The following is a 14,106-nucleotide window of genomic DNA, read 5'->3' on the forward strand; positions in this document are numbered from 1 at the left end:
GACCGGGAACCTGGTAGGGTATGTTTGGTCTCGCATCAGTGATGAGTATTCTGATAGTGGTTGTGTTATGCGTTTCAGCATGGTGACGTTGTGGGAGAGACCAGTGGGCGGATCAGTCGCCGGAGAGGGATCAGGCTCGGGTTCAGAGGTCGAGCAGCTCGAGGAGTGGATGAGAGAGTTGATATCAGCTGAGGTTATGCGTAGTATTCTAGCTCAGACTCATGTGATCTTTGGCACGGTCAAGGAGGGTATATTGGAGATTTTGGATGAGAGGCTGGGAGCCTTCCGTACGGAGATGATGGCATTGATGGGAGCACGTACCTTGACATTTCGTGAGTTCAGAGCCTGTGGGGCACCAGATTATCATGGGGCTAGGGACCCTATTGCTAGCAGCAGATGGTTGGCTGATGTTGCCAACGCTTTTCGTACGAGCAAGTGTCCCGAGGGGGACAAGGTTAGACTCACTTCCTGTCTTCTGAAGGACAGAGCGAGGGATTGGTGGGAGGAGATTGGTCATGCTTTGGGGGATGATGCCGCGTTGGACGCGATGACTTGGAGCGATTTCTCAGCCAGGTTTAGGGCGGAGTTTTCGCCGATGATTGAGATGCAGCAGCTGGCACGAGAGTTTCAGGATTTGACGCAGACTACTGAGACTGTGGCGGAGATCACCGCCAAGTTTAGGGAGAGGGCTCTTCTTGTACCGTAGTATGTCGCGGATGAGGAGATGAAGAAGGCTCGGTACCATGAGATGTTGAGGGATGACATCAGGGAGTTCGTGAGCAGATCCAGCTGTAAGACGCTGGAAGATATGATTTCTCGGGCAAGAGAAAGGGAAATTGATTTGGAGCAAATCCGAAAGAGGAAGCCGGATGAGGTTCAGGTAGTTGCGGGTTTGGGCAAAAGGCCCAAGGGATCGGATTCGAGATCGAGGGATCATCAGGACCGCAGTCGGTGAGGAAAGTGTGGCAGGGCGCACGGGGGCGCGTGCAGGAGTGGTAACGGTAGTGAGTCTGGTTGTTTCAAGTGCGGTCGGACTGGTCATTTCAGCAGGGATTGTACTCTTACCACCGCGTAGGGATCAGACTCAATATGTTTTCACTGCAACCAGCGGGGCCACAAGAAGGCCCAGTGTCCCGGTTTGTTCTCGGCAGGACGGGTGATGGCACCCGCCCCTGCAACCTTGAGGATCACGGATGGCCGTCAGGGCCGGGTTGAGGCACCTACAGCAGGGAGCAGGGCTTTTCAGATGACGACCTTGGAGACGCGAGCAATGCTGGACGTTGCAGGTATGCAATTTCCATTCTCAGTTCTTTTATTTGATTATATTGTTATGGTTCTGCATCATTATCGGTATGAGTATTTTATTTATGTGCGGTTGATTATGGTTGAGTTATATGCCATCTGCATACCTTGAATATTTGTATGGTAGTTAGGGGATGTGCTCTATTGAAGAAGGTTTCGAAGGATGCAGTAACTGTAGCATGCTTGAGAGGGACTTGGTATGTCTCACTAGATCGGGGTTGTGTAGTGTCAGAGGTGGATTGGTCAGATCCCTAGCTATGGTAAGCTTGGGTTCCTTAGCAGATTGATTATGGGATGGTAGCAAGGACTGGGATTTCTTTTGAGTATTGAGTAGCAAGGGGTAAGCAGGATCGAAGTGGGGGAGAATCCTCCGAGTGTGCCCAAAGAGGAGCACGCAGACCCATAATGAGTGCGCGACCTCCGAGGAGGAAAGGAAATAGTTCACCGTTTGATGGATTGAGGATTTCAGGGTTGGGAGTTGAGAAACTCCCCATCAGCTAGTGCGTGTGATGGTAATGGTTAGTTCGTGGTTGGGGATTTAGATTGTGGATCGCCCGTAGGACTCGAGGGAGTCGGAATGAGGATCTTGAGAGCTAATGGCACATAGGTGCCTTCGTATTAGCAGTCAGTGGTGGAAGTGTTGTAAGACTACGGGGCAGCCATAGCATTCACTAGCAGTCAGCAATGGATGGTGATGTAAGGCTATGGGTAAGCCGTAGCATTCCTTAGTCGCTTCGTTAGCAGAGTTGGGGCGAGGCCCTTATTTTCTAATGATCAGAGAGGGATCAGGATGGGTAGTGGATGAGAATGATAGGGAGTGGCATGTATAGCCCTAGCGAGGTGAGACCTTGTGAGAGGCCGCTCCAGGATATAGTTGGGTGAGACCCGTGGGCAAGGCCCGTATGAGATTAGCAGTGTAGACGAGACCTGGGAGCAAGGTTGCTCAGTAGTATGGTTGGGTGAGACCCGTGGGCGAGGCCCGAGCATGAGTGAATAGACTAGTGGGACTAGAAGGATAGGGACGGGTGGGACCCGTGGGCGAGGCCCGTGAGTTTTAGCAGCGCAGGTGGGACCTGGTAGGGACCTTGGTGTCAAGTTAAGGGATTGGGGATCTCAGGGTTGTAGTGCCTGAATGACAGAATTGATTGAGCAGTTATAGGTGGTCGAGGTTTCTTTGGAAGTCGCTGAGAGCGACCAGTGATGGTGTTGGGACTAGCTACCAGTAGGAGCCGGTAATCCAGATATTGATAGGTTGGTAGGAACCAGAGTGATCTCAGTTCATCCGGAAGGCAGATGAGGAATGGCAGAAATATCCGTTCAGTAGTAGTGCGGGAAGGCGGGTTATGGTGGAATTCAGTTAGTTGAGTCGAGGGGTGCTTGACACAAAGTTATGACAAGAGAGGAGTGTTAGTGGTTACTGGCGGTAATGACTCGTACTGGATTTAGCGGGAAGAAGGGATTGGTGAAGATAGGATCTTCACAGTGACTGAGGAGATAGTTGTTTTTGGAGCATCGCCTTGGGAAGGCAAGGGAACTGTGTGAGGAAAGAAGGGGTGAACCCCTATAGGTTCAGTTGCGGTACTCGGAAAGTACCAGAAGGATTGTCGGTTGAGTAAGTTGTGTTTCCAAAATGTTCAGGGTTAGGGTTGACTCGAGATGATTATCCGCAAGGATTGATGCTAGTCAGAATGACCAGGAGGAAGACCAGCGAAGGTAGGCAGCTGGTGTTGGATTAATTGGTGGGGTATTGGAGGCAGATCGCAGGCGGTGGGCCATGGCAAACTTCGAGGACGAAGTTTATTTTAAGTGGGGGAGAGTTGTAACACCCAAGTTTTAGAGGCCAAGAAAGGAAAGAAAACCTTAATGTTAAGGGACGACTCGGCAAGCCCAAGGAGGAACTCGGCGAGTCAGAGCGGGATCCGGGTCGAGGAGTTAGTGACCGACTCGGCGAGTCGGCCAAGGTGACTCGGCGAGTCTGGTCTGTGCGAGGAAAACCCTAATTTCGGGAGTTGTATCCTATATAAAGGGTGTTATGTCCCTCCCTCAGCCCCCATATCATCCCAGAGGACCTACAAACCCTATAATTTGTGTGAGCTTCCATCATTGAGAGAAATAGCTTTGGAGGAAGGAAACTTTGGAAAGGAACTTGAAGATTAAGAAGGTTGCTTCAAAGGAGAGGTGTGTGTGCTCGAGATCTACTTCAGTTTGTGTTCATCTTGGAGGTATTAAGCTGCTATTTTCCCTTTTTTGCATCTAGATCTATTTTTTCATGAGATTTGGGGGTTTTATGGTTGTTTGAGACCCAAATCGGGTTAGGGACTTAGATATGTTGTTGCCACTTCAGATCTATTGTTGGGATGGTCCATTATGTCATAAAGCATCAGGAGATGAGTAGTTGGTGAAGCCCTTTTGTCCTTAAACCAAACTCTAATGTGTTTTGAGCCTAGATCTCTTTAGTTATACGTAAAGTTTGCAACTTTACGTAGGGATTGAGTTTTGGAAGTATGGATCTATGGTTTGGAGTCCCTGCATGACTCAGAAGTCCTCTACATGTTTGGAGATCTGAATGGACTCGGCGAGTCCTTCTAGTGGACTCGGCGAGTAGCATGAAGATGAGGAGGAACTCGACGAGTGGGATGAACAGCTCGTCGAGTCGAATGAAGATGGGCATGAACTCGGCGAGTTGGATGAAGATTTGCTTGTGCTCGACGAGTCTGCTCTTGGACTCGACGAGTCAGGTCGCGTAGTCCCAAACCCCTCGAGTTAAGACTCGAGTCAGCGAGTCGAGCAAGGACTCAGTGAGTTGGACAGGACAGGAATCGGGAATCAGTAGACTCGGCGAGTCAGGGGCTGACTCGGCGAGTCATGTCGCGAATGGAAGGACCCTGAGTATGTGAAATCGGCGAGTCAGTAGGTGGACTCGGCGAGTAGGGTTGACCTGGAAGGTTGACTTTGACCAAGACTTTGACTTAGACCAGAGTTGACTTGGTTGTCTGTGGCGGTGGTCCAAGAGTTGAGCTTATCACTTCAGCGCGTCGGTTGTAAGGTGAGTTATCCTCACTATATCAACACCATGGCCGACCCTTTAACGGATCTGTATTCGGGTATTTGCTTGATATGTTTATTGATGTGCTAGATCTGCATCCTGGTAGTTAGGATGATGTTATGTTAGTGACATGTTAGGTCGGTATCGTGGGTATAGGATGGTTGTTGTGTTAGTGATCTGTTAGATCGGTATGATTTTTTGTTATATATGCTAACGTATGATATGTATGTGCACATATTTGTTGATTGGGGGTTGGGTTGAGGTGGCCCTGCTTTGTGCTTAAGGCCAAGATACCTAGGGCGGTCCGGATAGACTGAAGGCCCTACAAAGGGGTTCAATTAGGCCGAAGGCCCAGCGAGCGGTCCGAATAGGTTGCAGGCCCTGCGAGGCGGTCCAGACGTGCCGAAGGACCGGGAGCTGTCCAGATAGGTTGTAGGCCCTGCGAGGTGGTCCAGTCAGGATGAAGGCTCATTATGCATGCTATGCTGTATTTGTTGATATGATATGATTATGGTTATATGAGATTGGTATTCTGGGAACTCTGATGTTTAAACTATTTTGAAAACAAATTGTAATGACTGAATGGTTTTATATGATTTAAAAAGTTTTAAATTGGATCGAATTTTTTGGATGTTACATTAGAAATTGCCAAATACAAGAATGGAATTTTTGTCTCTCAGCGAAATTATACTTTTCAACTCATTGAAGATGCTGGTTTATTAGATGCAAAGCCCAAAACTACTCCTATGGATCCCAAGATTCATCTTCAAAAGGATGTTGGTGAAGTGTATTCTGATCCTTCTAAATATAGATGTCTCATTCGAATATTGTTATATTTGAACATCACATGTCCATACATTTCTTTTGTTGTTCAATGTTTGTCTCAATTCATATCAAATCCGTGTGTTCCTCATTATGAAGCAGCTTGTCATCTTATTAAATACTTAAAAGGATCACTTGGACAAGGTTTATTTTTCTCCAAAGAATCATATTTACAATTGAAAGGGTTTTGTGATTTTGATTGGGCGACATGTAAAGAAACGAGAAAGACTATTACTGGTTTTTGCATCTTTCTTGAAAACTCTCTTATTTCCTGGAAAACCAAGAAACAACCAGCAGTTTCCAGGTCTTCTGCAGAAGTCGAATATAGAGCAATGGCAACAACTACTTCTGAACTTGTTTGGCTTCAACAATTATTAGAAGATTTTGGAATTCATGCGATTGATTCTACACTGTTGTTTTATGATAATGAAGCAGCGATTCAAATAGCCACTAACCCCACATTCCATGAACGGACCAAGCACATAGAAGTCGATTGTCATTTTGTGCGAGAGAAAGTTGAAAACAAGTCTATAAAGTTGTTTCCGATTCGATCAGTTATGCAATTAGCAGATATGTTTACAAAACCATTACCAAGTTCGAAACTTTTACCCTTTATAAGCAAGTTAGGTCTAAAGAACATTTATTCTCCAACTCCAACTTGCGGGGGAATATTAGAGGGTTAGAACTATAAATAGTGATTAGTAGAAGGTTTAATGTGTAATTATGTGTAAAAGTTAGTCGTCATATTCTTCTTCAATATATGTAATCAGATAGTTGATTGAATGTAAGATTGAGAAGTTTTCTTTCTTATTTCTGTTGTCTAATAGATCTAACTGACTAGAGAATGTTTCAATAACTCTTATGTTTAAAGAGTATCATACCATTAAATTTCTAACCAAAAAAGGGGATATATACACTAAAGTCCCAATACTTTCAACGATTTGACAAGAAAGTCCTAAACTTTTTTTTTGACAGTAAATTCCTAACTGACGATTTGATAAGAAAGTCCTAAACTTTATTTTTCTGACAAAAAAGTCTTACATACCGGCTAACCGGAGAAAAGGGTAAAAGTGTCAAAAACTACCGGTTATTTGGACTTTACTGTCAAAAAAATAAAGTTTAAAACTTTTTGTTAAATCGATGAAAATATTAGGACTTTAGTGTGTGTGTGTGTGTGTATATATATATATATATATATATATATATATATATATATATATATATATATATATATATATATATATATATATCCCTATAACTTAATCTAAATTACCACAAAATGACATGTGACATTATACATAAGAGGATAACAAAATGAAAAAAAAAAATATTTTTTTTTATTTATTAGAGATGGTATGTTAAACTAACACACAAATGTAATTAAAACAAAATTGGCATTTTTACTTTTTAGTGCTTTGAGGTAAATCAAAGCCATGTAGTTGGTGACCGGCACAAAATGAGCCAAAAATATTTGTACGCTTTAAATACACGTTATGAATTATTACAGAGCCAACTGTTATAAGTAGAATTTATACACTCAAATTTACATACGTATTTACTAGTAGTTTAAATTTTAAAATGTTCACTTTATTTACCTTCTATCAAGCAGAAAATGGGTTTTGACCAGCATACTAATTGATCAAGATATTCAAATTAACCTTAATGGTTTAGTCTTCATCACTCTTCATGCATTCTTCCGATGTCTCAAATATATACAGGCAACTTGAACACATCAGCCTTAGTTTAACCGATCTACAAACAAAGAGGATATGTACATGGTTAAACCAATAATCTTGCAACCATTTTGAGAGGTTTATACTCGTTAAAGTTTCAAAAAGAACAAAGCGAAATCATCAACATGCGGAAGCAAGAATTACCAAACGGAAATTGGACAAGGAGGAGTAGCAATTTCTGTGATCCCTTCTAACATCAGCACCACAGACTTCATAGAAGGACGAAAAGCAGGCTCATCGTGGATACACCAAAGACCGACTTTAACCAACCTTTCCAGTGTCGCCATATCCACTTGTTCATCACCGACAAGCAGATCCAATTGCCCTCTTTCAAAGCACTTGTAAGCCCAAGTAGAAAGAACTATCTCTTCCATATTGGATACTTGTACTTCCAGGTTCTTTCTGCAACAAATGGTTTCCAGCAACACGATCCCATAGCTGAAGATATCCACCTTCACTGATATCGGAGTGTTTTTCTGCCACTCTGGTGCCAAATACCTAAAAAAACACATGCATGCATGGTGTATATATATATCAGTTTCAAGAAACAGTTGGATGGATGACATTAACCTTAGATTTAGACATTTAGTAGTATACTATATATACCCTCTAGTCCCTCGAACGATGGTGAAAGTCTTGGTTTGATCTGGCATCAGAAGTTTGGCCAATCCAAAGTCGGAGATTTTAGCAGTCCAGAAATCATCCATGAGGATGTTTTGGGGCTTTATGTCGCAATGAATGATGGGTGTTTTGCATTCTTCATGAAGGTAGAGGATTCCTCTTGCCACATCTAACGCGATTTGCACCCTTTCAGACCAGTTTGGAAGCGTTTCTGACCTAAATAACCGATCAGCAAGGGTTCCATTGCTCATGTATTCATAAACAAGAAGCCTCTCTTTACCTTCTGCACAATAACCGAGCAAACGGACTAGATTCCTGTGATGGGTTTTTCCGATCACTTGCATTTCAGCTCGGAATTCTTTTTCCCCTTCTTCCACCATCTTCTCAAGTCTTTTCACTGCTATCACTCTACTAGCCTTGTCGAAACTCCCTTTATAGACTCTTCCAAACGACCCTCTTCCCAACTCTTGTTTGAACCCATGAGTAGCCTTTTTAAGCTCCTTGTAACTATATGATTGCAGGATGAGGTCCTCAGCTAACCCCAAACTTCTACGTTCCAATAATCTTCTGTACTTAAAAAGACGGAATTTGAATACGAAATATCCTGTAAAACTTAGCGAAATGCATGAATACATGGAAAAAACAAGGCTTATAACAAGAACTAGAAGCCATGTCTTCTTGCTGCTTGAAGTCATCATCTCCTTATCCACTGAAGTAGCTTTTAGGTTTACTCTGATTGTCTTGAAGAAACTCAAATACGTAGTAGGCTCATCGTAAACTCTTTTAACGTACCTCAGTGGGAACTTGTATCTTTCGCAGAAAGAGTTTTTGAAAAAAGCTGCATCACAATCGCAATCCTTCAAACATGAATCTCTGCATTCCTCTTTGAAGTGAGTAATAGCCCGATAGTAAGGATAATCTTCACACAGTAATCCCTCTTCGGAAACCATATAATAATATGTATCGTTTTCTTTCCCGCTTTTGCACATTGCTTTTGTAAAATTCCTTTCGCAGCCCCTATGCTTGAAATCGAGATCCACAAAATCAGAACCCGGCAAGCAAACACAATCGGGCTGATCATGATTCAAAGTACAGTAGCTGTTCAATCCGCAGATATTCTTCACACTACAAGGACAATCTGTCTTTTTCCATACTATGATGGGGGAGGAGTTACTATCATTGTAAAAAAATAGCCGAAAGATTCCGTCATCACCAAGTGTCGCACGATATATAACAGGATAATTCAGTGTAGTATAGAAATACTTGATGGTGTCTGAATTACTGCCATTGATAAGCATTAATCCGGTGTCATTTAAGTACAGGTAGTTCCTTGAAGTCTTGTGCTCAAAGGTACCCGAAGACCAGTAAGCACTTGCGTAATCATCCTCTGTATTTTTCGGATACATAACAAGATTACCATCGATCTGCATCTTGATACGGAAACGTCCACTAGAGTAATTGGTTTTCGAGACACTTGAAACCAATTGTTGCCCACCAAAGAGACTCTGGCCTAGTAACATGGAATCAGTCGGATAGTCGAAGCTCTGCCATACTACACCCATTTGATCATTGTACATGACAAAATTTCCGTTGTCTTTCATCACAGCAGATGAAACGTTGAATGCAATGATCTTATTATCGAGACCCTGTTTGGAGCTTACAACCAATTCCCCTTGATGGGTAAGTTTGAGTGTGGTATTTGGTGATACAGGTGGATCATCTGGATAAGCAGTCCACACAACGGTGGTTTCTCCGGAGTTCACTAACCAGATTGCAACCACATAGCTGCTACCTTGTGGGTGAAATCCAAATGCAAACATTTTAGACTGGGAGTACCATGGATTGGTGGTAGATTGCGCATCAGCGACAAGTGAAGCTCCCAATTCAATGGATCCTCCATCGACATTGCAATTGGTCTGGACGAATTGGAGAATTAGAAAAGCAAGCAGTAGTGAGGCCATATATGATCACAGGTTGTGGCGATGAGATACTGAAAATTAGTTTATGAGAAGCTTATGAATATGCCCTAGTATAGTAAAGCAGAAAATGAAAAGCTTATGAATCGAATAAGCTCTCAACACAGGTTTAAAGAACTGATTTTGAATAGGTGAAAAGAAATGTGGTGACAATTATCACCATTTATTGAGTCTATACAGGCCATAGAATGGTCTCTCACTCTTTTTAATAAATCAAGTAAATTCAAATTTGCATGACTTCAGTTTTCGTGGTAGACTAGGTATTCACCGGAGAATAATGAGTCGTTCTAAAAGTCTCTGTCTTTATCGCTAATTCTTCCTTATGCCAATAGATTGATTAATTGGCATCATATGTAAAAAAATGGACATCCAAAAGCGTGTTCAACACTGGGTGGATAAGGTTTAAGTTCATTTGTGTGGTGATTCAAACACCAACCCAACCCAGGTTTCAAGAAATTGTTTGCCAGAAGAGACAATGGACTTGAGTCTCAAGGTGGAAACTTCTTGTGTAAAAAGTATGAAAAGTTATAATGTTAATTTTATGCAAGATATTTTATATATATTTTTAAGTGTATATAACACGCACTAGGAAATAACCTACGGAAATAAGCCAACCAAGATAAGAAAAACCATTTTTTTTAATTAATTTACTCCAGTCTTGTAATTGTAATTGTATTAGAGTCCACATAAAAGGAAAGAATACGATGGAGACAAGATATGTTTCAAATAATAACTAAATTAAAGATAACAATTAATCAAGCTAAATCAAAGGAGGAGTTGGTGACGGAGGTATTGGTATATCAGTAGTTCCTTCCAACATCAAGATAACATTTTTGATCGAAGGCCTTGAATCTGGTTCATTTTGAATGCACAACAATCCAACTTTCACCATCTTCTCCAACATCCAGACATCTACTTCGTCATCTTCAATCAACCTATTCCAATCTTTATTTACAAAACAATTGTAAACCCAAGTAGTAAGAACGTCAATCTCCATATCATTTCTGCAACACAAAATCTTCAAAAGCACAACCCCAAAGCTGTAGATATCCACCTTACTTCCCCTCTGATTTGACCTCCATAGTTTTGATGATAACCCAAAATCAGAGATCTTAGCAGTCCAAAACTCGTCAAAAAGAATATTACGTGGCGTTATATTGCAGTGTATTATAGGAGCCTCACACTCTTCATGAAGATACAAGATTCCTCTCGCTACATCCAGCGTCACTCTCACACGTTCTTCCCAACCAGGTGGTGTTTCAGCGTTGAAGAGAAGATCTTCCAGTGAACCATTGATCATAAACTCGTACACAAGTAGCTTTGTAGATCCCTGTATGCAGAAACCCAGTAAGCCAACCAAGTTCCGATGATGGGTTTGTGCAATAGCAGTTATTTCTTCTCGAAACCACCCTTCTCCTTCAAACAACCTTTCCAGTCTCTTCACAATAACAGCCTTCTTGCCCTCGGAAATAAACCCTTTGTAAGAATTTCTTCCTATCATTTCCTTAAAACCATCTGTGGCTTTATGAAGATCGTCGTATGAGAATGCTCGTAGCCTAAATTGATCTCTGAAAACTTCTAAATGATCAGTATTTCCTGATATACTTTCGAAGCTATTATGAGCATGCACTCTATAGAAAAAGAAAGAAAAGAATGCCATTATCGTACACATAAAAGCTAGGCAGCCAAGTGTAATGGCTAGAATGTAAACAAGTTTTTTGGTTTCGTTTCTCAAGGGGTATTCAGGAGGATCATATGGGAAACTGGTTTTTATAAAGACAGTGGATAATATGCTTTTATTACGCACTGCATAAATGATCGGAACTTTTAGCATTTTGCAACTAAAAGCATTTGCATGCAGACTTGCCCAACAATTGCAATCATCCAAGCAAGATTGACGACAAGCTTCCTTGCTAAGATTCATTACAGAGTAAGAGTAGTGATCTCGCAACTTTATATTCTCCAATGAAGTAATATTATAAGAAAGTTTTAACCCTTCCCGTTTCCCGTTGCAGGCTTCTTCATCGGTAAAGTTCCTATAACAGCTGTAAAAGTTACCATTTCTTGTCTCGTTGAAAGCTAAGAAACCAGGAAAGCAATGGCAACTAAAATTGCCACCATTGCTAACACAGTAACTGTTAGAACCACATATACCTTTGGCTTCACATGGGTCATGTAATGCTTCCCATTCCTTCTTCATGATCATTCTAGTCGAGTTACTTATGAATCTGTGGGAATACAAAACAAAGTTACCATCCCATCTGAGAGTAGCACGAAAGATTACGATTTCATTCCTCTTCCTCGAACCTGAGCTCAGTATAACTGGATTTAATACCCTCTGTGTCACACCATCTTTCACCATGTTCAAAGAGCCAGTATGGTTGAGATACATGGACACATAGCCACCGAGGTCAGAGGTTTTAGTAGACCAGTATGAATCATCATCGAGCCTGGAACCAGCATATAGAGGGTAAGCCACAAGGTTTCCATTATTTTGCAAATTGAGAACGAAGTTTCCACTCATGTGATGGGAAGGGGATACACTAGAGACTAAATGATCATATGTGGCTAGTTCTTGTCCTCCTAATACTGTATCACAAGGGTGTTCAAAGCTTTCCCATATAGCAACACCAGAGTCATCATAGAGTAGGAAATTTCCCGAATCATGCATGGAAGCAGAGGTTGCTGGAACCCTCTGAGTTGTGATGTTTTTATCTTCGCCATTAGTGTGGAGAAGCAACCAACCATTTGTAATGAGATTAATGGTACTGTTTGAGGAGACAAGTGGGTCATCACGGTTTGCAGTCCAAACAACTATGATTTCGGGTTTGGTTGCCAGCCATATTCCGACCCTAAAACCATTATCTTCCTGGTAGAAACCAAATGCAAAAAGGCCTGAAGCCGAGACCCATGCAGGGTTTGAGTATGGGGACAATGAGGAACCTAAGGTGATATTATGGGAGGTGAATTGAGATCCTTGAGTGATTAAAAGAAAGAATAGTCTTAGGAAGATAAGTAAGATGAAGGCCATATTATAGAGGTGAAAGTGAGATGCTGCAGTTTATGCTGGAGAAGAATGAATCAGCCCAATAAAAAGGAATCAAAGTAAATGATCAAGCCTTTATATTTCTGCTATATATAGATAGAAAAGTTCTTTTTATACACTTGACTGTATATTGACTAGAGTGTAGGAATAATAAAACGATGTTGCAACCTTTGACTGATTTGAACCCTTTGACCCGTCAACCTAATAAACATTTCCTATCATATGGAATTGATCAAGGTCCGTCCCAAACCAGAAAGTGTGTGGAAAAAAAATGTGAGGTTGCTGAAATAGCCTCATGGATGTGGCCCCAAAGTAAGAAAAATTCTTTGCAGTTTGATGCAACGTAATTAAAATCTTGTAGATATATACTAAAATTAAAATATGGACCACATCCACATCAGCATAGAAATTAACTTGTCGGAAACAAACGAGACTTTAGTTACTACAAAACAAAACAAGAGTAAAATGTCGATACGTAGAAAATAAACACAAGGATATAACCCTTTGCAGACGGCACATATCCAGACGACATATGTCGTCGGCAAAAGTCGATCTATAGAGACGACAGGTCGTCTGGACAGCGTTTTCAAACATTAACCATATGTCTCTGACCAGAAAAGTTATACAGACAACAAGTCGTCTGCATAGGCTCGGCGGGAAGTGGCAAAATATTGGCTGTATATCGAATTTCTATACCCACGACATGTCATCGGAAGGAGGAATTAAAAAAATATTTTCGATTTATTTTAATTCTTTGTCGCAAAAAAGCAATATGATGCCGTTTTGGTTAACCTATGCAGACGACATGTCGTCAGTATAGGGTGCTTAAAAATTAATTTCGATTTATTTTTTATCCGTCTTGCAGAAGTGGAATACAATGTTGTTTTGGTCACGCTATCCGGACGACATGTCGTCTAGAAAATGTGGGACCAATCCGTGTGAAAACCCTTTTTTTTATTTTATTTTATATTTTAATGACGTGAAGTGGAACGACGCCGTTTTCATTTACTTATAGAGACGACATGTCGTCTCTATAGGGTTTCGTTGTAACAAAAACGCTTTCAGTCTTCATTTTCCAGTCGGCTGCCCCTTCCATTTTCCTCTCAAGCTCGGCGATCCTAGGCAATTTCTGGCATTCCACTTCATCGGCCAGCTAAAACGTAAGGTCTTGGTCCTTGATTTCTTCTTAATTAGTAAGAGCTTGAGTTTTTACTCCGATTTTGGGGGATTTGTTTCTGATTTTGGAGCCCTAAAACACCACTGCCTGCCGGACAAGAATGGTGACCACCGCCATAGAAAACGATTTCCAGTGATATACCTATCTTCACCACCGGTTTTAAGGTTGGTTTTTTGATTTTTTTTCCCATGCTTAAGAGAACGTGAATGCAGTAAATGCAGTCCTTTTTTTTCTTGTTCTTTCAATACACCATGATATAGATACTTTCTTAGATCTTTTTGGTTAATTGCTATATATATATATATATATATATATATATATATATATATATATATATATATATATATATATATGTTCAAATGTTTCTGACAACTATTGTGAGC

General features: G+C 41.3%; 3 protein-coding genes across 3 annotated transcripts; 1 reads left to right on the forward strand and 2 right to left on the reverse strand.

Moving 5' to 3' along the window:
* Positions 1 to 5,094: 5,094 nt before the first annotated feature.
* Positions 5,095 to 5,853, forward strand: LOC145060342 (secreted RxLR effector protein 161-like). The gene has a single exon (XM_079008029.1). It carries the CDS (start codon positions 5,095 to 5,097, stop codon positions 5,851 to 5,853), a length of 759 nt encoding a protein of 252 aa, XP_078864155.1.
* Positions 5,854 to 6,547: 694 nt separating this feature from the next.
* On the reverse strand, positions 6,548 to 9,817 carry LOC145057217 (G-type lectin S-receptor-like serine/threonine-protein kinase LECRK3). The gene is made up of 3 exons (XM_079004996.1): positions 7,510 to 9,817; positions 7,048 to 7,401; positions 6,548 to 6,922 (listed from the first exon to the last, which is right to left on the reverse strand). Coding segments are annotated over exons 1-3 (2,331 nt in total). The 5' UTR covers positions 9,486 to 9,817; the 3' UTR covers positions 6,548 to 6,921.
* A 339-nt stretch (positions 9,818 to 10,156) lies between these two features.
* On the reverse strand, positions 10,157 to 12,710 carry LOC145057218 (G-type lectin S-receptor-like serine/threonine-protein kinase LECRK2). The gene has a single exon (XM_079004997.1). The coding sequence runs from the start codon at positions 12,529 to 12,531 to the stop codon at positions 10,261 to 10,263; it is 2,271 nt and encodes a 756-aa protein (XP_078861123.1). The 5' UTR covers positions 12,532 to 12,710; the 3' UTR covers positions 10,157 to 10,260.
* Positions 12,711 to 14,106: the final 1,396 nt, after the last annotated feature.

This window comes from Lactuca serriola, chromosome 6 (assembly GCF_051521515.1).
Source record: "Lactuca serriola cultivar US96UC23 chromosome 6, Lser_US96UC23_V15, whole genome shotgun sequence".
Classification (NCBI taxonomy): Eukaryota; Viridiplantae; Streptophyta; class Magnoliopsida; order Asterales; family Asteraceae; genus Lactuca; species Lactuca serriola.

Coding starts and splice junctions, on each gene's coding strand:
- LOC145057217 (XM_079004996.1), bottom strand. CDS start 9,485: ATGGCCTCACTACTGCTTGCTTTTCTAATTCTCCAATTCGTCCAGACC. Junction 7,402..7,509: donor ATCGTTCGAGGGACTAGAGG/GTATATATAGTA, acceptor GTGTTTTTTTAG/GTATTTGGCACCAGAGTGGC.
- LOC145060342 (XM_079008029.1), top strand. CDS start 5,095: ATGGATCCCAAGATTCATCTTCAAAAGGATGTTGGTGAAGTGTATTCT.
- LOC145057218 (XM_079004997.1), bottom strand. CDS start 12,531: ATGGCCTTCATCTTACTTATCTTCCTAAGACTATTCTTTCTTTTAATC.